General features: G+C 43.8%; 1 protein-coding gene across 1 annotated transcript; it reads right to left on the minus strand.

Moving 5' to 3' along the window:
• Positions 1-1,370: 1,370 nt before the first annotated feature.
• Positions 1,371-21,064, minus strand: ANXA5 (annexin A5). The gene is made up of 13 exons (XM_058024382.1): positions 20,976-21,064; positions 20,849-20,891; positions 14,288-14,372; positions 13,177-13,271; positions 12,695-12,808; positions 10,061-10,151; positions 9,056-9,135; positions 8,577-8,633; positions 6,061-6,154; positions 5,597-5,692; positions 5,095-5,153; positions 2,959-3,081; positions 1,371-1,903 (listed from the first exon to the last, which is right to left on the minus strand). The coding sequence occupies exons 2-13, from the start codon at positions 20,855-20,857 to the stop codon at positions 1,841-1,843; spliced, it is 966 nt and encodes a 321-aa protein (XP_057880365.1). The 5' UTR covers positions 20,858-20,891; positions 20,976-21,064; the 3' UTR covers positions 1,371-1,840.
• Between the last annotated feature and the right edge of the window lie 631 nt (positions 21,065-21,695).

Here is a 21,695-nt window from a genome sequence, read left to right on the forward strand (position 1 = left end):
TGAAGAACTAAAAACAGATCATTAAGATCAGATGATGCTTTCCTAAGAATTCTAAAGAAACTGAAGGAAACTGAAAAATTACATAAAGTCTAATCTCTAAACGAGTAGAAAGCAGTGCCTAAAGATTTTTGTACGTGATTTTGCCTTAGCAAATTTTAAGTCATTAAAAAAAAAAATGAAACCCATAACTACCAAAACCCCCCAAAACCTCCTGCTATCCATCCCAAGGTATTTCCAGACCAGTGGTCATGCCAAGCTGGCAGTGTGTGCAGCTGGCTACGTCATTCCAGGATGAGGAGCTGTAAATTAATCCTTGCTAACACATCTGTAAAGGTTGCACAAAAAGCAAAACTGAAACACTGACAATTCATTTCAGCAAAAGGAAATAACATCTGAACATATATATATATATATATATCTGAAGATAATTTTTTCTTCTGCCTATTCTACACTGACAACAAAGCACTTAGTAGCAAGAGATCATGACAGTACTAATTAAGAATTACAATGCAGAAAGCTTAAACTTCACATTTTTTCAACATGAAAGTTTTAAAGCTCTTAATAACATATAAAGACTCAGTTTCAGAACAAGTATTAAAAAGTGCAGTTTCTGCAGCTGGTGTGACTGATTGATAAGCCAAGTTTATAGCCACGGTGTTCAGGCCTTACCAAGGCACGAAAGAGAAGCCTCTTCATTCTCCTTCACACATGTCAATTTGATTTTCAGATCCAGTCATAAATGCTGAACCAAAGCAGAGAATTCAAGGCAGCCCACCAAACAGGCTGGTGCTCCGCTCATCCTGCCCTCTGCTCCCTGATAACCCTGAGGGGAGGGATGCTGCAGCCATCCTCCTTTCTCACAAGACCCCTGCCATCTCCACCCAGTGCAGAACCTTGTTATCCCAAACCGATAAATCACAAGTACAAACTCCTCTGCCAAAGCAATAATTGACAAAGAGCTTTCTTATCTGAAGAACAGATGCCATCTCTTCCTCACCTGCTTCCATTCCAGACCTCCTTGACTGGTTCCTAGAGTGCAGGACATCTACTCTACGTTGGCCCTGCACAGCAACTCTCCTTCCTTCCCTGCCCCAGCTTTAGAGGAGAAGAAAAACACAAAGCAGCACAAAATGAGAATGCCATGCCCAAGCAAGCACCAATATTTTGGTTTTCCAACTCTACTGAACAACGGCATCACCACAGCACCCATATCCTAGGCTAGACAGGAGGATGGAGAGCTGCAAAGCACCATAGGTACCACAAAACCTCAATAATGGGAGGAAATATATACCAACAGTCTGAGGCAGTGAAATCACACCAAAGGGAAAATGTATCAAAAACATTAGATTAAAAACCACATACAACTGTGATAAGAGGGGAAAAATTTATTGGTCCTTTAGATTTCCAATGATTGCTTGTAATATGTTCAGCAAATTCATTCCAATATTACATACAAAGGATTTCCTTGCTTGCCATGTTAGAATTAGCTTAACATTCAGTGGAAATGTAAGGAATAAAAAGCAAAAAGGATACTCTTGAATTTATTGTGAAATACATTATTATTTTTTCCTATTTCAGCAAAACACCTGTAAAGGACTGGGTTCTGTGCTCAGCACCCACCTTCCACAAAGGTGACTCTCACAGATCACAGAAGGCACTTGAAATTCCTGGAAGCTGGGACGTGGGAAAGAGGAGGGATAGCAATGCGCTCCTTTTTACTAAGTGCAATCCTAGTATAAATTCAAGCAGCCACAAAGCATTTAGATACAAAACCTCAGGCAGACATGCTAATGAAGGGCTGCAAAGCTGGAGGGCAAGGAGAGCTGCGTGTCCCCGCCCATCAGTCGTCGTCTCCGCCACAGAGGAGCAGCAGCGCTTTCCTGTAGTCTCCGGACGTGTCTTTCTGTCAAGGCAGCACAGCAGCACCGTGAGTCACCAGGGCAGCTGCCAAGGAGGGCCCCAGCCTGTGACACACTCATCCCGCCCACAGGAAATCCACATGGATGACTCTCTGCTCAGGAACGACACAAGGAAATTCTCTGCCTCTGACATGAGAGCTGTATTTACACAGACAGGCTGCCAGAAACAAAAAATCTCCAAAAGCTTTACTAGAAAACAGAGCTGCCTGCTGCACATTTGACACATTTGTCTGCAGGGGAAAGTCCAAAGGAGAAGCCCAAAGCAGCACCAAAAGTAACTCATGGGCAAAGTGCACCTGCCACTGCCTAGAAAGGCACCAGCTCTGCTCCCTGTAATCAATGGGAAGCTCTGATATGAAATCTGTATGGGCCTGGCAGGCATTGCCAAAAAAAACTCCACCCAGGCTAGTTAAGGGAGCATAATGTCAGGAATGACAACAGAAAAATCATAAAAAAGCAGGACTTTCAGTATAAAACCAGAGGAGAAAAATAAAAGTCTTTTGGTTTAACTTTGCAGCAACAGCTGGCTCCAGATTTCTTGCTGGCTCCTTCCCTTCCTGTTCCTTCCCATCCACTCAAAGGAAATTCTGACTCAGAGCAGTTCCACAGTGAAATCCTTTTCATTTGGAAATGTTGCCAAGGGACCCACATCACAAACCCAAGATCTAAACTTCAACCTCATGGTAATTCAGACTCCCAACCCCAGAGTTCTCTGGAGCCAGCACCCTCTCTGAAGCACTGCACAATAAGGAACCCAGACAAGAACAAGGAAATGATGCAGTAGCTAAATATGGTGTATGAGTAAGTGCAATTTCAGAAAACCACATCATCTGCCCTAGTGAACACTGGAAGGAAACATTTTCCATAGGAAGTGTCCCCCTCTTCAACAATGCCATGTCAAAACTGCAGAGGAAACTCCATCTCAGAGTCCAGGTCACCCAGCTCTACCCACACCCATCCTCTGCCAAGAAAAACAACAGTGAAAACAATGACATCTCAATCACCCCTGCATTCCCTGAGAACAAAACAGTAAATTTACCTGAATCATTTGATACAAGGACTTCGCAAAATTCTTTCTGAATTCTTGTCTAATATCCAGCAGATCAACTTCACTTCTTGAAACCATGACTCTGATCAGGGTGTCATCATCAGTGCCAGCCCCCTAAAGGGAAAAGACCAAATAATTTTCAAATATGAGTCTGCTCTGGACAGATGCTTCAACAAAACACGAAATACAAACAAGTATTGTACAACATGAAAGCAACAAGTGGCATCTCAAACCACTCCTGCATTACGGTTCAGCTCCAAAACAGAATATTTGGGACAGCATCATGAGACATTCACACTGAAATGCAGGGAACAGAGAAGCTCTGATCCCTGGACCTCTATTGAGTGCCAGATTCTCAGGCCTCTTATATCATGTTTCATCTCAGGCTTCAGCTGTGAATGCCCACATAAATGTAAAAGACCCCAGTTCCAAGCTCAGGCAGTAGCACAGCTGCTCACCACAATCAGAACCACGTGTAAACCCCCCTGCAGTGCTCCCTGAGGCTGCAGAACTGCATTCACTTCTGGAACTGGGCACCTCAGTCCCAACGGTGACCAGGACAAAGCAACATCCTACAGCAGGACACAAGCAGAGCAACTCACCCCACCAACTCTCCTGCTGCTCATTATGGGAGCACAGCTTCACAAACCTTTTCCAACCACACAAACATGCCCCACTCTGTTTGTCATGCTCAGTGCTTGAAACATTTCACCTTCCTGTGTGGACCAAGGCCCTGACCCCTCTGCTCAGACAAGGCAGACTCCACACAAGCTGAAGCTGTACAAACTTTGATGTGCTGACCTGTGGATGCACCTCAGGGAAGGACTTGGCAGAGCCCCCACGGTCATCTTCAGCCTAACTTCCAGGGCCACTCAATCCTTCTGGGTGCAATAGTCCTGGATAACACCTAAAAATGCCCTGAAGCTGCTCAGAAGTTATGCCATGAGTCCGGTGGTTTCTGAGGAATAAAAGCCAAGATCTACCCTACCTAATCATGAAAGCCAGTTCTGCCCAGTGCAGAACCTTGTTATGCCCAACCGATAAATTAGAAGTAAAAACTTCCCTGTCAAAGTAATAATTGACAAAAAGCTTTCTTATCTGAAGAGTTGAACGATTTTATTTATACTCAAAAAAACCTCAGGGGATCTCACCAGCACACATTGGTCAGGCTCCTAACAGAAGTGTATAAGAATCTAAAGCCTACAGGAAAATTGCAGTCTTTAAAAAATAAAAATAAATAAGAGCAAAGTAATCCTCCTCAGACAGCTCATCCTACTGATACAATACTTTCTATTTTTCACCTGAACCTAATTCTACATTGGTATCCACAGAAGCAGTAAAGGACTTTTAAAAATTAAGCTATCATTTTGTGTCTCATCACTAACTCTCAAGCTGCCACCTCATCTTCTGACAAATGCACTTTCAGGGCTCTCCAGCAAGGGCAACGGAGGAACTCCTCAAGGAAGCTGATAACTTGTCTGAAAACAATAGAGTACCTGCCTCTGGTTTAATTAATATTATCCACTGGGAGTTAATTACAGCTTTCCTTGCTTATCTCTTCCCATCCAAGAGAAGGTGAAGCCAACAGAAACATGGATGCACTGCTAATATAATTCCCACATGTAATATTTTGCAGCTGTTTAAGCCTTTCCTTTTCTCTGCTGAGTTTCTTTTGCTTCTCCAAACAGGATGGATAGTAACCAAAATGTGTTCCAAAGCTACCCAATGCCCTCAGTCTGTAAACACTCACATCCAAATCAAAGAGTACTAATTTGCACAATCTACAATTCTTTCCTTCCTCAGTACATCCACCACCTAAAGACACTGGCATTTAATCAGCTGGGAAGCGCCCAGTGGATATTGCCAGATGTTCTCCAGTGTAGCAACAGCAAACCAAAGAACAGCTGATGAGACTAAAAGGTCTGTGGTCTGACAAATCCATAATGAACTCCAAGGAAACCATGAATTATTTGTATCCTCTCCCAGCCCTGCACTCCCTGAACCTTTTGCAGATAGTTAGTGATACTGTCAGCATTTACAGTGGCCAAAGAAATTAAGAACAAGCTAAAGGGAGAGGAATTGTAGCTGGAGAAGATGCAAAGTGACCTAGGGAAAACATTTACCTACCTTCATGGAATAATACAGGGTCTCAGCAAAATAGGCAGGCACACTTCGGATGCATTTCACTGGAAAAGACAAATTATTTAATTATTTACTGCTATCAAACACAGGGCAATCTCTTATTGCCAAGACAAGGTGTTTGTCACTGGGTCATTCTCTCCAGAGGTGTCACATGGTCTCTTCCTCTGTAACAACTCTGAGTTCTGAGATGTAGAACAAATTTATTTCTGATAGCAGAGAGACTTTATTAGTCAAACTCTCCAACACTGTCCTAGATAAGCTGCCAGGAAGGCAGGTAAAGGCAGAGCTCTGTCTCAGCTCTGGCAGAGGTGCACATGACCACACAGAAAGCAGTTCACCACCTCTTCTCCAGACAAAAATAGATGCCAGGTGATTATGTTACTAAAGGAACCCTGTTTTCCCACCAGCCTCTGTGACACCTGCAATTTCAGGAGGCCTGGGAGTAAGCCAAGGCAGCCTAGGGCCAGACACGCCAGGACTCCATTACCCACTGCCAGGAGCAGCCTCTCCAGATCACCCGAGGTCTCGCGGTCAATGGTCTCCTCAATCTGGAAGCCAGAAATGGTCATGTACTTGTCAAACACTGCAAAACAAAGGGTGCTCAGTCAGGGAGCAGCCAACATTGCTGCCAGTGCCCCTCAGGACAATGCCCCCTGTGTGTGAATCTACAGTTCAGGTGCTATTGGCCACTCACTGTCTTGTTCTGAGCACCAATTTCCCATCAGATGCCCCCTGTACAACCCCTCCCTGCACCTGGAAGGAACAGCTCCATGTATTATTCCCAATGACCTAAGCAGATTGGTAAAGGGGACTTCTGGATGGGCAAGGAGCAGGAAAAAAGCTATTGTCCCTCTATTATCAGCTCAAAGTAGGCACCGCAATATGGGCTGAGGTTTGCCAGGCTGGATTTCAGGCAGAGGTTCTCAGCCCCTCATTAACCACACTACCTACCCCTCCTCAAGTGGGAAACACTGCGGGTTCCCAAAATAGTGATGAACTTTTCTTCATCTGTTCCCCACTTCAGCTCCCCAGCTCTGAACAAAACCTGTTACAAATTCAAAATATCAAAACATCAGCATTTGTTTTGTGTCCACACCTCCTGTTGAAAAGCTCTATTTGTCTCACTCTAAGGAGAATTAAATTTACTAACAAGCCATAGCTGGAAGGAAAAAATGAAATGAAATTGCCAAGTACTGAGTTCATCTTTGAAATAAATGAAAAATATCTGAAATTGACTGTGAAGGCATTTCCATGAGTAATGCAGCTTCAGGCCCTGAAACTGACTGTGCATAGTCCTCTTCATAAGGACTCAAGTTTGCTGAAGCTGTGATAATATAGATAAAATCTATTCCCAGTACTGCCTTTTCTGCCCTTTTAACCCTTTCCTTGTTCAAATGGCATAAAATTTGTTACATGATTGGCTTCAACAGCAAAACCGCACCAACTTGGCCCAGGAGGAAGTTCTCCAAGAAGGAGGGGAAGATGGATCTAGAAGCTCTCACAAAAAGGATTTTCAGGCTGATATATTCTTAGCTGTTTGAAACCAGATTTTAATCATGGTTTTAGCACATCTGTGGCTTTTCAGGCAAGTCTGTATTTGCTGCAAAGACCTGGGTGCATTTTCAGCACCAGGAAAGTAAAGCACTTCAAGAAGCTGGAATGAGCAAGAGTCAGGAGAGAACAAGAAAGAAAAAGCAATTTGGAAAATGAAACCATTTCTTTTTCCTGACAGCTGGAAAACTTTGCCCTTTCCCAAACTGTGCTAAGCTTCTCTGTAAGGAGAAAGGTTGTACATACTGTAGTATATATGATCTTTTTAATATTCATGGTACAAAGTGAAAAAAAGGTGGAGAGGAAAAATCTCTCAAGGCATTCACTTCCAGGATATTTATTACAAATAACATATGCTAAGCCCTGCAAATGAATCCAGCACTCTCCATCCAGTAAAAAAATGAGAAGTCCCAGTACAGCATTTAGAAAAATAGCAGCAAAAGACAGATTTAGAGATACTAAAATTTGCAAATAGAACTTTATGTCAGCTTTAAGTTGGTACCTGCCTTGCCACTGGGCAATACACAAAACATACCTCAACTGTATAACTTGAAAGAAGTGATATTCACAAAAGCTTTTTCAACAAGACAGACTTTCTCCTTCAGGCATTCTCAGAAAAGCCCCACAATTGCTTTGAATTAATATTTAGTAATCATAAAAAATTTAAACATCGCTACTGAGCAAAAAGTTTGCCTTCTAATGTATCAAGTCCTTTCCAGAATACATGACTCAAAAAAAACCAACATTGGGAAGCCAAAAATACTCCTACATCTGCAGAGTCATGTACCCCAGTTCTGACCATCTGTACCTGGCAATAGCAATTACGAAGTGACTGAATCTGTTCCCGCTGTGTTGGTGGTGAATGGCAAAGTCCATTGACTCAAGGTCCCAGCCCAAGTTAAATGCATGCAGCAAACCACAGAGACTGTTTGGAAAACCAGGACCTTCTCAAGAGCTGGGTTTTAGTGCCTCCTAAATTTAGCTGCTCATTTAAACCCAATTAAAGAGGCCAAAAGGAATCTACCTGCCTACCAGGGCCAGTGCTTCATACGTTTCCTCAATTACATAGGCCCAGCTAAAAGCAAGACTCAATTTCATGGAACAGTCTAGTGCACAATTCAAACATTTGCCCCTCTAATTTTCCAGCTGTAATTGTCACAGGAAATTAACTTTGACAGCAAAACAACAATGCCTTCTGCATTTAAGTGACAAAGGATAGGCCTGTACCAGTAAAATATATTTTGCCAATCTGTCTCTCCATCTTGCTGTGCTTTCAGGAGAATGTTTTATTGATCTAATATTCGGTGTTTACTCTTGTCACCTTGAAACAATCCAATTTCTTTCATCTCAGCAGACAATTTATGAGAGGAAAATGTCTCATGCAGAGTTGTCTGAAATAACTGAGAACCACCATGTATTAACTGAGTTGTAATCAAATCACTGAAATATCAACCATCACTCCAACAAACCAAATGGCACCAGCTAGAGACAGGCAAGGACAGGGTTAACTGCAGGCATTCCTCTCCATCCAGAGCACAGGGGCAGGGAGCAGTCATGGACAGGGATTCAATTCAGAGAGAAGTCCAAGTCAGGTATGAAGGAATGAACTGTTAACATCTGAGTTTTCCAGCAGTGGGTCCCTCAGCATCACCAAGCCTCAGCCTCTTCCAATGATCTACTCACTGTTTTATTCAGGCTCTTCATTAAGTACTAAGCAAAACTGAAGTGTGAAAGTGCAACAAATTTTGATCCCAGTATTTCAGGTTTTGACACTTTTGTCCAGAACATACAAGAGCACATGAAAACATATAAGAAAAACAGAGAACCTTAACTGTCACTTTCACATTGGAATTCCAGCTGTTTGCCATCTTTGTGAGACAACTCAAAATACCCCAAACCCTTAGTAAGTCACCCACCTGAGCATCTTGTTCAACAAGAGCCTCATCAACTCCAACATCAGGATCTCTGTTTCCCTAAACAGAAATTCAGAAGTTGTTAAACTGAAGAATTAGCAGATCAGTCAAAAAGCATTGATCTGTTACATTGATCCTGTAAGTTACTGTAACAAGTCACCCCTAAGGCATCTTGTCCAAAACCACCTTGTTTTCCCTTTTACTTTCATGTGTCTGGATGAAATAAGGGTCCTCTTCTCCTTTTGCCCTCCAAACCCCACATAGCAGCACCTGCTACACCCATGGGCATCACAGAAGTGTTTTGCTTCAGCGATATGGAAATTACTCAGAAGAGAGCCCAAGGCTGACCCTGCATGTCAGAGCAAGTGCCTCAACTCCAGAGCCAGCCCTGCCTAGCACAGGCCCATCCAGAACCCAGCTTAGTCAGCAGGAAGGGCTAAGTGCACCCAGCAGTGAAAGTCAGCCCACAACAGCACACCAACCTGCAGCAGCACCACCAGCAGCCTCTGGAAATGGCCTGAGGTTTCCCCTGTGATCTTATCCTCCAGGTCAGCTTCATACTCTGCAAAAGAGCAACATCTGCTCACCACCATGCAGAGGCCCTCACTATTTAGAGGGGAGAGCAAGGAAAGGCACAAAGTCCCCTTGACAGACAATCATCTATCAGAAGCATCTTTCACACTCAGGACATTCTGCTTTCACCTACATAACACTACTCCAAAATGGAAAATAGAGCACCTCACAGCTCATGTCAGGAACAGATTATTCACAATATTTTGAACTACAAGGTGACATGCATGGATACAGCTCCTAAAGGAACTAAAGAGGATACAGACATGGAGTCATGCTAAAATTCGGCAGTTTCACTGTACAAAAATCATGAGCCCAGACAAGTTTGCTACTAATAAATTTTTTCCCTAGAGACTCTGTGTTTGGGCTCAAAATTTGTTGAAACGTGACAATTTCTTGTGTGGCAGGAATCTGCACAGAACTAAAACCAATCTGTTGAATTAAACATTGCCCTGAAAAACAAGCCCACAACTACAGGGTAAAAGCATCTACTCCTGCAGACAGCCAAAAGCTGCACCTGCTTTAGCATAAGTGCACTTGAACACAATACAGAGCAAAAGGCAAAAAAACCACCACATTTGTGGTTTTTTATGTGACTGTTCTCTTGTTTCCAATTACTGAAAATTGCCTTTCAGTGCAAGGGATGAAAATAATGGGTGGAGGACATGAATGCTTTTGAAAGAATTCTAACTATAAAGCACGAAGCACCACAACCTGCAGTCACAACCCTGAAATAAACTATTTCAATTTACAATTCAAATTCTAGTTTCTTTCAATATGAAGCTTTGCAACACAGCAGAAAGAATTCCCTTGTATTGGACATATCCATCAGTTCAGAGATAGACCTTACTTCAAAGATGACATAAAATCATATCAAAGAAACTGAACTGAGACCCTTATTTCATACAGAAAGTTACCTTGCTGATAAACCTGTTTAATATTCTGCACTTCTGCAGGTGTTCTGGAGGCAAGAATTTCAGTCAACACTTTCTCATTGGTTCCTGCTCCCTGCAGGGGTGCAAGTATGAATCAGTTGATGGAATAACAAAAGGAAAACAAGAAATCCCTTTGACAATCAAAACCAAGCATAAACTTATATATTTGAATCAAATAAACAAAAATATTTTCTTCTTTCTGAGACACTCTGGGGATTTTCAAGATAATTTCTCCCAGTTTGTCTTGATTGTTTTGAAAACCAATCCAACAATTTATAAAAGCCCAGCACTGCAGGATTCAGAGGGGCCCTTCCACACCCAAGCACAGCCAGGTGTGCCTCATGTCACAGCTGAGACAGCCACAATAGAGTGTCACCATACCATTTCAGAAGCTTCAACCCACACAGTAACACCACACCACTCCAGAAGGCTGCAGGCATCTGTCCTTCCTGTCCCTCAGCCCAGCCTTTTCTCCCCTCCTGTTGATGCCCTGCTCCCTTTGGTGGTTGGGCAGTGCCCCTGGGCTCTCGTTACCTTCAATGCTGCTCACCTGCTGCCCACAGCTGTAGCACATTGGGGATGAGGCTCAGCTGCAGCCCCAATCATCACAACCTGTGTGCCTACACCTCAGTTCCTTGCTATTACAATCAAGGACATCAGGAGAAGTGAATGGAGTAAGTTTCCATCTTAGCTCTAATTCATACAGTGTCTGTCACCAGCCAGGACACAGATAAGCACAGAGCCACCCAGCACAGATCTGCAGCCTGCTGTGAAACAAACTATGTACTGTTAAACAAAACTCTTCTTCCACTGGAAACACTGTACAAGAGAATTGCTAACCCAGATAGTCCCAGCAATTCTGCAGTTCTTAATGACAGCAGCAACAACAACCACTCTTTCATTTTTACGAGGATAGAACTTACAAAAGCCAGGCCAATATCTTGTTTCCACAAGTCTAATCCTTTGTTTGCAAGAACAATCCACTGCTCTTTACACACACAAAGGAGTCATTTCACAAAAGCAATACTGAAATGCAATACTGACCATTTTTTGCTTCAACATGTGATTTTCAACCTTTCCTGTAAGGAAAACACTGAATACTAAACACATGCAAACATATGCAACTGCACACAAAGCTATCCAGAATACAAACCTGCCAGGTTTCAGGCAATCATTTCCAAAATACAGATTGTTTCATGAACATGCCTACTCAACAAGGGAGGCAGGTGCAGTTAAACTCACTCTAATCCAAGCAGCAGCAGTGAAAATGGATGGCACAGCCTTTGGCACACAGCTAGTGCTCTTAGCTGAGTTACCTTGCAGTGAAGTCCCTGCCATCACATCTGCTTTACTGCTACCCCCCTTGGCTGAGCTGCAGCCAGTACTGACATCCTTTCCTGTGCAAGCAGTCTCTAAAATTCCATGGTGTTGGGTTTAAATTTTTTTTTCAGTAACAAGAACAAAACCACTCCTGTTTCACTACCTCTACTTTCCCACCTACAGCCATCTCTTTGTCAGTTCCCTGTCAGTCTTTGACTCCTAAATCAATAACAGGAGCTTGGGAATACAATTTTTTAATAATCAACAAGGCCTTTATCAGTTTCTCTGTCAGGTACCACCATCCCTTCCCCCAATACACACAAAGGCATTACAGAAAATCTCCAGGAATTAAGTTTCTGTTGCCTGAAGGACTATTTGCTGGGACACAGGTGCATGAGCACTTGCTTGCACAGTTGACTAAAGCCTACATATTAACCAGCTGCTCATCCAGGATCTTGGGAGTTTGCATGGAAGTGTCATTCCACAAAGCACCACCTCACACTAGAGTCAAGTTCAGTGTCCTCTATTTTGATCAATACTGTAAATAGTCCAGGGACATCCAATTCCTGAAATTCCATAGATGTGACAGAGACAGAAAAAAAGAGCACACGGAAGAGACACTGAAATTTCTACACATCCACATTGTAAATTGTTTGTTTACCTAACCTGCCCAGAAAGGCACTAAATGCATTCACTAAAGAGAAAATTTAGAGGGGGGACACTAACAGGCTCATCAATTATTCCCTCTGTGTTACCGAAGGCAGTCTTTTAGAGGTCATTCAATACTACAGACAATACCTGCTCATAATTTTTGTGGACACCAGTTTACACAAGCTCATCAATTTTGGACTTGCACTGCAATCCATCAGGGGTAGCACACTCTGTAGCTTAAATAACAGGAAGAAACAAAGAGCACCACATTTCTGTTAAATGCTCTGAACTAATTTTTATACAGCTGCCTAGTTATAAAACCTCAGCTGCTCACATCAGAAAAATCCAGAGCCCTCTGAACTTCAGCACTGCACTTGTACAGCAAAAAGATTATGAAAGCAACTGCACACCTAGTCATTGTCTTTAACCAGAAGGAACAATTGTTATGCTGTGTAAATTTCTAAACTGCCTCTGAGTTATTAGGATGAAAAAATACCCAGGCAAAACCATGGCACTGGCATCAGTCAGCATTTTTTTTTAAGCCTACTTCTATTAGCACTCCCTTGAGCAATCAAAGTTCATTAAAAAAAACCAACCAATAGCACCAATCCTTTCATGTAACACATGAATTCTCTCTCCTCTTACCTTGATGGCATGCTTCAGTGCATGAGCATCAAAAATATACGCTGGTCTCATCAGAGACACCATCAAGGTTTCAAACTTGCCAGTAAGTTCTGATTTCAGGTCATCCACAAGATCCTAGTGCAGAACAAACAGTGCTGGGATGAACAAGGACTAAGCATTTTAAAAGGATGCACATGAGTCTGCAAGCTGAAAGCTCTGGGGATACAACAAAAAAGACAAGAGAGGAGCACCTCTCTTTCTTATAATTGGTACCTCAGCTGAAGCAAATAAGGCAGGAGAAAAGGATGAACAGACATTTGGAAAACCTGAAACACTTTGTGATTTTTTTAGTATAAGGCAGGGTAGGGGACAGGGGGAGGCAAAAGCAAAAGTAGATATTCTCGCAAGGAATGTTTTACAAGTAATATGGTGAATGTGCCTCATATTTTAAAGTAATCATTGTTAACCAGAACCAGCTCATTTCCAGAGGTATTTCTTCTTACCCTGCCAAATAAGGTTTTAAAGGCAGAAGCTATTTCTTGACGCTGAGCATTGTTTCTAGTGGTGAGGATCGTCAGCACAGTTTCTTCATCAGTCCCTGAAGGTAGAAAGTACAAGTTACAAACACACTTTGAAAAACAAACTGCAGTGGCACAAACTCAAAAGGCAGTGAAAGATCCTTGGACAACAAAAGTCTACTGGCCAACAGCAGAATCATTCAAATAACAAATGTCACTGTACCCCAAGCTGAGCCATCAAGTTCGGTGCAAAAACACGACTGGAGGACTAAACACGTTTGTTCTCCATCAGTGCTCTGATCCAGACTCTGCTCCAAGCACCAGCTATAACACTTAGTCAGTCAGTGCTCCACAGAAAGTCTTGCCTTTGGGCTAACCAACAAACAGCCAACTCCCAGCAAAACTCAATCTAGCAAACCCAAACACCTCCGAGGGCAGCAGTGTATGGAAAACAGCAGAGCTATTATCCATTTTATACACAAAGCTTGCAAGGTAGGTCCTCCCAGCCCTACTCAGTTTGCCTCTAGGCTGAGGTGTATCACACATCCCTCCTGCCCCAGAGCAAACAGCACATCAGGGTTTGTTCTCCCAGGAAATTTTGGGGCAGAAAGCTCCAGTGTGGGTTTACTGACCACTTCCTAGTCTGCTGTGTGCTCACATTCACGCTGTTTGCTCACATTCCTTGCCCCAGTAACTGCACTGTGCTCACACAATTCCAGGGCCAGGAGGCTGCTGTGGATTTTCCATGCAGAGCTCCTACCATGCTGCTGTAATTCTCCACAGCTGTCCCTGTAAATCCAGAGCTACTGCACTGTAAAACTTCAGTGTGCCCAGAACAGCATGTGGAACATCCATTTCCTAATGGGGAATGTGCAAACCCCTTCCCTTTTCCCTCATGCTAACCCAAAAATAAACACCCGTGAGAGCTGCACAGCCACAACCAGGACACGCCCAGACCAGTGCAGTCCCAGGGCTGTCATTCCATAGCTTGTAAACACATGCCCTACCCTCATCTACTGAGGCAAAAAAGGTAAGAAAGGAGGCTTGCAAAGGAGGAAGAGCCTTTTCTTTGCTGTAAAATAAAAATTATCCTTACCCAATCCCTTCATGGCCTTACGAAGGGCTTCTGCATCAGCTCTGGCATCGAAAGGAGCAAAGGCTGTCACGGTGCCTCTCGTGTACTAGAGGGGAAAAAGGGGTCAGGGGGAGAGGGAAAAAGCCATGAAATAGAATTTTGCATCTTTCAAGTTCATACATGAGCTTAGGTTAAATTTGAATTCACAATCCAAAAGCTGACTGTCTTTTTCTTGCAATTGTCTGGCTAAAGAGCAGTCTGTGGTGTTTAAACACAGCTCAGTCCAGAGGTACTACTATGGATTCCCTTAGCAGTGCAGCTAAACTTGGGGGTATTTACATACCAATTCTGTAAACTACTCTTATCTCCAACACTGGAACCTGAATGCGAGAAAATTATTATGAATTTATCATTTGCTAAAGTAATTTGAAAAATTAATTGCACAAACCATGTATGCTAGCCCAAATGGCACAAAGACATATGGAAATAAAAACTTCTCAAGAAAACCCCTATTGGAACTCTCAAGCTGATTTTTTCCACCACCCTGCAACCCACTGAATTCTACAATGGCTTTCACTATTTCATCATAGTGCTTTTGACATGAGCAATTTCTTAAAAAGTGATTCAGCTACATTAGTTTATAACTAAAACAAAAAAAAAAAAAAAAAAAAAAAAAAAAAACACAAAAAAGCCACCAGTTCAAACATAAGGGTAAGAGATCAGTTTGTCCAAACACAAAAACAATTCTACTAGGTTTCCATGGAACATGGCTCTTGAGGGAATTTCTCTTTGGATTAAACACAACAGGACATTCATCATCTCTGTGGAAAAGTTTTGCCTTTATTTCAATAGGATAGCTCCAGAACCTATATGTGTTTAGCACAGTAGTTAACTATGGAAGTGGCCAAGAGGGAAAACAGCTGGGTTTGGGGAACAGGAAGGTGTTTCCAGCAGCTGCAGAGGGGAAATTTCCTGTGAGCACAGCCATAAAAACACAGCAATCAAACAGGCAGGGCATTTTTCCACTCTCAAGAAAGAGCACAATAGCAAGTGCCAAGACACCTACTGAGATTGGCACCGGATTACTCCAGAGGCAGCACAGCCTTCTGGCCTTCCCTGGAGTTAGGAATTTCAGCCACTCTGGTCTCCAGTCAATGCACTCATCAGAGACGGGTCAGCCAGAAGGGCAGGGAGAAAAGAGTAGTAACCAGAAACTGCCCCAGGGCTCCCTCCTGCTCCTGCCAGCAGAGACGCCTCAGGCTCCCACAGCAGTAGCCAGGAGTCAGGTTCACTTCTCACATTCTGACAGATCAGAACAAAAGCGTCACAGCGCTAAATGGCAAGAACAGATTTCTTTGTGGGACATGGTTTCCAATAGCCAGGAGAGCTCAGAGGTGTGACAATCCCACTGGAACACTCTGCTTGTCCCATTATAAGCCATTTTTTCAGGTAGTACTTGGAATGGATTTATCATCATCTTCATAGCTAATTCCAAGGCTACCATGAAAACAATCTCAAGGATTTGGGACTCACTTTTATGCACTGAATTTAATTTGGTAAAACAGATAAAGACTGAAAAGTCTTTCCTTCCTCCTCCCTTACTACCACTCCAGCCAGAGTGGGGTTATTTATTTTATTTTTGTTCCATATCATCTCAACATAATGAATATTACACAAGTACCACAACTCTCCTTTGGAAATGACCAAAGTCAACAAATCTCAGAGGAAGCAGATACTGATCTTGTGCTTTCTTTTGCTTATCTTGTTATAAGCAAGTGGAATTCCCCTCCACAATCCTTAAGTCTTGTGACAACAGCCCAACATTCCCATGTGGCTGTTATAGACAAGGTATGTGTGAACACTAAATGCCAGATGAAATCTCTCTGCATGGCCCTTCTCATTTTTGTCAACTGACAAAAGCACTGCATAGAGAGCCTGAACACACACTAAGCTTGATGAGCCGTTCCTGAAAATCTGGTGCAGCTGAAGCCTAAAAGACTTGTCCTGATGTCTGAGCACCGTTTGCATTCCAGGCATTCCCCTGTGGCACACAGCACTCAGTGGATTTTGGCACCCCATCTGCCACCACCACCCTCCACCAGAACCTGAGTCACCCCTGCCTTTAGGAGCCACATGTGGGCAGATGTGACACTGCCAATAGTTGGCCCAGTACTGGGAAAGGGTGAAGCTATCCCTAACTTCACATCAGAGCACAGCTCAACCTAGTGCTTTTTAGGGCACTGCAGTGTGGCCTGACAGCTGGGGTACAGCAAGGATTACTCAGGCATGCTGTGTTCAACAACCACAGACCCATCTAAAACACTCCACTACTCACAAGTGCCCTTTTAGTTACTCCAGTTCAGATTTCCCATTTGTGAAATCAATGGACAAGAGCAGAAATCTCTGCAGCAGTGAGAGCCTCAGTCCACAGAGGCAAGAGCTGCCTCCCCCTTCCCAAACATGGCACATTTTGGCCACATAAAGAGAGGGCAGCACCTCTTCTGAACCACAGCCTGACCCAAACCTGCTGTCACAGCAAATCTGAAAAGGAGCTATGAACCAGACAAACTTCATTATTTATTTACCTCTATGAAGAGGTAGCTTTAGTACCACTAGAAACATTCCTTGTTTAAGTAAGCAGACACACAGTAACACTACAGCTCCATAGGTCCTTCTTTCTTTGGATAGTAAGCTCCCCATCCAGTAGTACCCAAAGCACACAAATGAAAAAGACAAAGTCTTCGGTATAAAGCCTTTTGTAATCTGGAGTTATCATTTACTCAATCACCACACCTTACACCAGGCAGTAAAATAAAAAGATAAGCACAACACAAAAAACCTCAACACAATGTGTATCACAACATCAAAACACTCCAAACCTACACACATTCTTCTCTGTCTACGTTCCCCAATACAGTGATTGTTGTTAAGGAGTCATGTGTACTGCAAATGAAATTTGTGACTACACACTAGAAATAAACAGCAGCTTTCATTTTCTCCAGACACTTTCCAATGAGACCAAGGAAGCTCATAGAAACACAAAATTAGCATGAAAAGGCAGAGGGGAAAAAAATAAAAAGACTACAAAGCAAGAGGTAATATTGCTTTAGAATTTATGGCCCTCCAAATGAGCAAATTAACATTCTCTAGTTTTTTTTTTCCAATTCTATGCTAGCAAAGGTTTCCAGAAGATGAAACCTCAGGTGAAATGTTTCTAACCAGCACCTCCAAGTCAATGTCTGCCAAAAGACAATTTAGCATCACAAACTAACAGTGCCACATACCCTGGCAATAGTAACAAGAGCCACTTAATGAGGTTCCTTTTCATTTTCCTCACCAAGACACAAAATATTTCCCACCCACAAGCCCCTGTGTTCAGCCACAGCTGAATGCAGAGCATTGATAACAGCAAACAACAGACCATACTTGAACTGCCTGAGACTCCTTCCCCACTACCATGGCTCTGTACCACCTACAGCACCTTCTTCTCAGTAAGAGTTCCACAGATGAAGAGCTACCCCCTTTCTCCGCAGCAACAGAAGCAGTGTCTCAAAATTTTGCTGCTGGAAAACCCAGTATTCAGTGTAAAGAAGGTGCTGTGAGACTTTTTTCTTTTTTTTAAGCAGCCATTTGTTTACAAGATGGCACAGGAAAACTGTGGAGTGGTAAGATTGGAAATGGAGAATATTTAGCAGCAAAGAGAGAAGGTAAGCTATTTCCAGCAGACTGAGGACAGCCCAGGAGGTCACGTGCTTGAATAAATGACAGACTGCTCTAAGATGTCTTACACAAGACCCATCTTGCAGATAAACACAACACAGAGTTCACTGTTGACCTGAAAGCCTTCAGAGCCATTGGAGTCCACACAGAGATGCCAGTTCAAACTGTGGTCTAAAACCAATATGACACAAGAAATATGCCATTAATTCCTGACATTTCAAGGGCAGCACAGTGCAAATGGCATTGTGAGTGGATGGATACAGGCACAGAGTGATGCAAATGTAAAACTAAAAAGACCTGTCTACAAAACACCTCTCCAAGTTTAACAGTGCTTCAGACTGTCTCCTTAAACAGGAGGAGTAAGCTCAGGTCAGCAGACTACTCACATCTGCCCCACTAAATTTAAACTCTTGAGAAAAACCAATTACACAACGTCTGTGGTGAACTCTGAGTCAGTACACCACAGAGATATCAAAGATAGGGAGGAGGGATGGAAAAAAAAAGGAAGAGGGGGTGGGAGAGAAGGAGAAGAGCAAGCAGCATCCGTGTACGAACCAACACAGAGACATTGAGAAATGTCAGGAGTAACCTCAACAGAGCCAGAGGGGGCTGCTCAGAGCCCAGTTCTGAAGGGCTGTTTGTACTTTGGAACATGAGACAGTTTTCTGGAGCGCTATGGAGCTGGCAATACTATCCCTGTGCTCAGACTCACAGGGGCACATTGGCAGAACAGGAACTCCAGATATAGTGCAGAGCAGCCACACCTTCAGCAGCAGCAAGTGATCCTTTCCTGGCGGTTTACATGTGGTCACACCAAATCCTCCCAAAGTTTTATTCAGGAAAAAAATTAGGAGTAGCACACCAAAACAGACCAGTCCACAACACCTGCTGCTTTCTTTCCAGATTTCTGAGCCAGCAAGCACAGGGCAGCAGCTCAGCCTGTTCACTGAGGAAGAGATGGTACCCTGTGCATTGCTGCAGTAACAAAGACCACTGCACACACAGCTGGGAGAGAAAGGGCAGCTTGTCAGGGCAGCAGTGCTCCCTCAAAGAAAGCACATAAACACAGGCAGACAGACACCAGCCTGTGCAGCACATGCTGTAGTTTTCCTACAAAATGAATGAACCTTTCTATTCTAGACAGTAAACACAAAGTTCCCCAGGCCTTCGAGCAAAGAAAAAAAAAAGCCTTTACAGAAGTGGGCAAGGACAGGTATTTCAGTGACCAAGACTCCAAATATAACTTACCTTCTTCAAAGATTTTATTCTTCAGTGATGCACCTAGGCTAAACTGAACTCCAGTACACTGTGCTGTGCAGCCTTTGTGAACCCTGCAGCTTTAGCTGTACACAAGGAATTTCTGTCAATTGACAGTCAGCATTTCATGGGCATTTTCACTCTTACCACCATTTCATAATGCAGCATATAGAACAGGCAGCTGTCATGAGAAGTAGAGCTTCTTCAACTTTGCTTCTTTCATTTTCATGAAATGAGTTACAGGCTACAAGGCTTTAAGACTCCCAGTCTTTTGTGGCTGCCTAACTGCACAGGTAAAGAATACTGCTTATGTGGAAAGCAGCCCTCTGAATGTGGCAACTGGAGAACAAGGCCTCCCTAATAAAAACCCTCATTGTTCCAATGACTTCCATCTACCAACACCCACCACAGATAAAAAAGCCATCCCTCAAGGGTTACCTTAGCCTGTACAAAATTTACTACCTGGAGTCAAGAGTAACTGGCTTGCACTAGTGAAGAATGAAACATTCCTGTTAAGAGCGTGAATTAAAGTTTGTCTCTGTGGGACAGACAAGAGAATATTGTCAATTTCCATGCTTTTAGTAAAAGGAAGTTACCCTTAAGCCTATAAGTAATGCAACACACACTGTAATAAAAGGCTTATTGTCCAAGTACATCCCTCTAGCCAGGTGTCCTGCATTGGCATGGGTAAGGGCTCCTGTTCTCCTAACATGCATACTACAACCCAGGCCTGATGTATAGAGAAAGAAAAACTCCTTCTTTGTCACTCAAAAGAAAACTCCCCCCAAAAAAATGACAATTTCAAGAATTTAGAAAAATACTATTAAAAACTTTTTTCTTTGAAAGAAGTTCTCTTTCTTTTATAAGAAAATTCAGATATAATATAAGTAAATATTCACAAGGGTATTAAACCTAGTAATCACTCCACTCATTAAGTGCAATTATTCTGACCTTTGTGAAAGCCCTAACAGACCTTGATTGCTTTCACTTTCCACAGCAGTACAAACCCCATAAAGCCATTACAAACCCCTACAAATAAGCCATTAAACTCCTATTTTACTTTTCAGAGTGTATGCATTTGGCACAATTATAGAAACAAAGGCTGAAGTCTGCCCCATTTTCCACACCTTCATCCAGGCTCAAACCACAGCAACCAAAGGGCTGCAAAACAAAGTCCCCCCCAAACTAAGAACTGTACAATAGCTCCCAGAAAAACTCATGTTAGCTGTGGGAAAACTGGGAATAGAAATACCGAGTCCCCACTAGGCACTGCCACGGCGATATTTTTTTTCTCCTTCCTTTCAGTGGAAGGAGCCTCCACCCATGCGCAACATAAACACAGGGTACCGAAAACTTGGCCAAATTAGTGGAAACTGGTGAAAAAAAAAAAGAAAAAAAGAAAACAAGTTGTGCCTGACGTGTCCCTCACATGACCCCCCGTTCCCCTCCCGTCCGCCTGGGCTTGTCGATGGGCTGGTTGAGGGGAGCCCGAAAAGAAATGGGCGAGGAGTGAAAGTAAGGAGAGGGATAATACGAGGACGTCCCCGGGAGCGGCCGGGCACGGGCTGTCAGGCCGTGTCCTCCCGGAGCCGCCGCCTTCCTCACCTTCGCCATCTCTGGGATCCTCCGGGTGGGGCCGAGTCCGAGTCTGTAAAGAGAGATGCGACAGTGAGGGACAGCGAGGAGCAGAAAGCGACAGCGCCCGCCCACCCGGGCTGCCCGCGCCCCTCACCTCCCGCCGCGCCGCCCTGAGCCACCGGGAGCACCGAGCGAGGCAGCGAGCGAGGCAGGAGCGAAGAGGGAGGAGGTCCCGCTGCGGCCCCGCCGCTCTTGCCTCACCCGGGGGCCGGGCCAGCCCCACCCGGGGCGGGCAGCGAGCCCCGGCCGCCTCCCGGCGCTGCCTGCGGGCCGGGCCGCGTCCCAGCTTTCCCCTCCATCCCTGCCGCGCCCTGGGACGGTGGCATTAGTGCTTTGTTTCTTAGCGATCGCGAACCTTTTAAAAGTTACATTTGCCGACAGACAGCCCCCAGCAGGTGCTCAAGCGCCCTCCGGATGAAGTCTGTATAAAATCGGTTCCCGTTAAACTGAAGGGGATCCTATCCCAGCACTAAAGGGCAAGTCTGAACGGAATTCGGTAAAAAGCAGACATTTCATCAGCTGACCTAGCCTGGCTTCCAAGTAAGCCAGGTTAGCACAACAAGCACGATGTTGAACAGAATGTTAGGGCTGTAGTTCAGAAATTGCAAGCATTTCAGGTGGCAACACTTATTTACTTCATGTTTTCCAGCAGGACCATTTCCCTAGCCCAGGAATAGGGAAGATATGTCCAGTTTAGGAGAGCAAAGAGGATGCAGTCTGCAGGGCTACTCAAAGAGCTGCTCCATCGAAGCTGCAGACAGACTCACTGCCTCACCACACAGCCTTGAGTCAGAAGGAGGAAAAGTGACTGCAA

Source organism: Melospiza georgiana, chromosome 5 (assembly GCF_028018845.1).
Source record: "Melospiza georgiana isolate bMelGeo1 chromosome 5, bMelGeo1.pri, whole genome shotgun sequence".
Classification (NCBI taxonomy): domain Eukaryota; kingdom Metazoa; phylum Chordata; class Aves; order Passeriformes; family Passerellidae; genus Melospiza; species Melospiza georgiana.

Coding starts and splice junctions, on each gene's coding strand:
- ANXA5 (XM_058024382.1), bottom strand. Junction 9,136..10,060: donor TAAACAGGTTTATCAGCAAG/GTAACTTTCTGT, acceptor GCTCTTTTGCAG/AGTATGAAGCTGACCTGGAG. Junction 1,904..2,958: donor CCTTGTATCAAATGATTCAG/GTAAATTTACTG, acceptor CTGCCTTGACAG/AAAGACACGTCCGGAGACTA.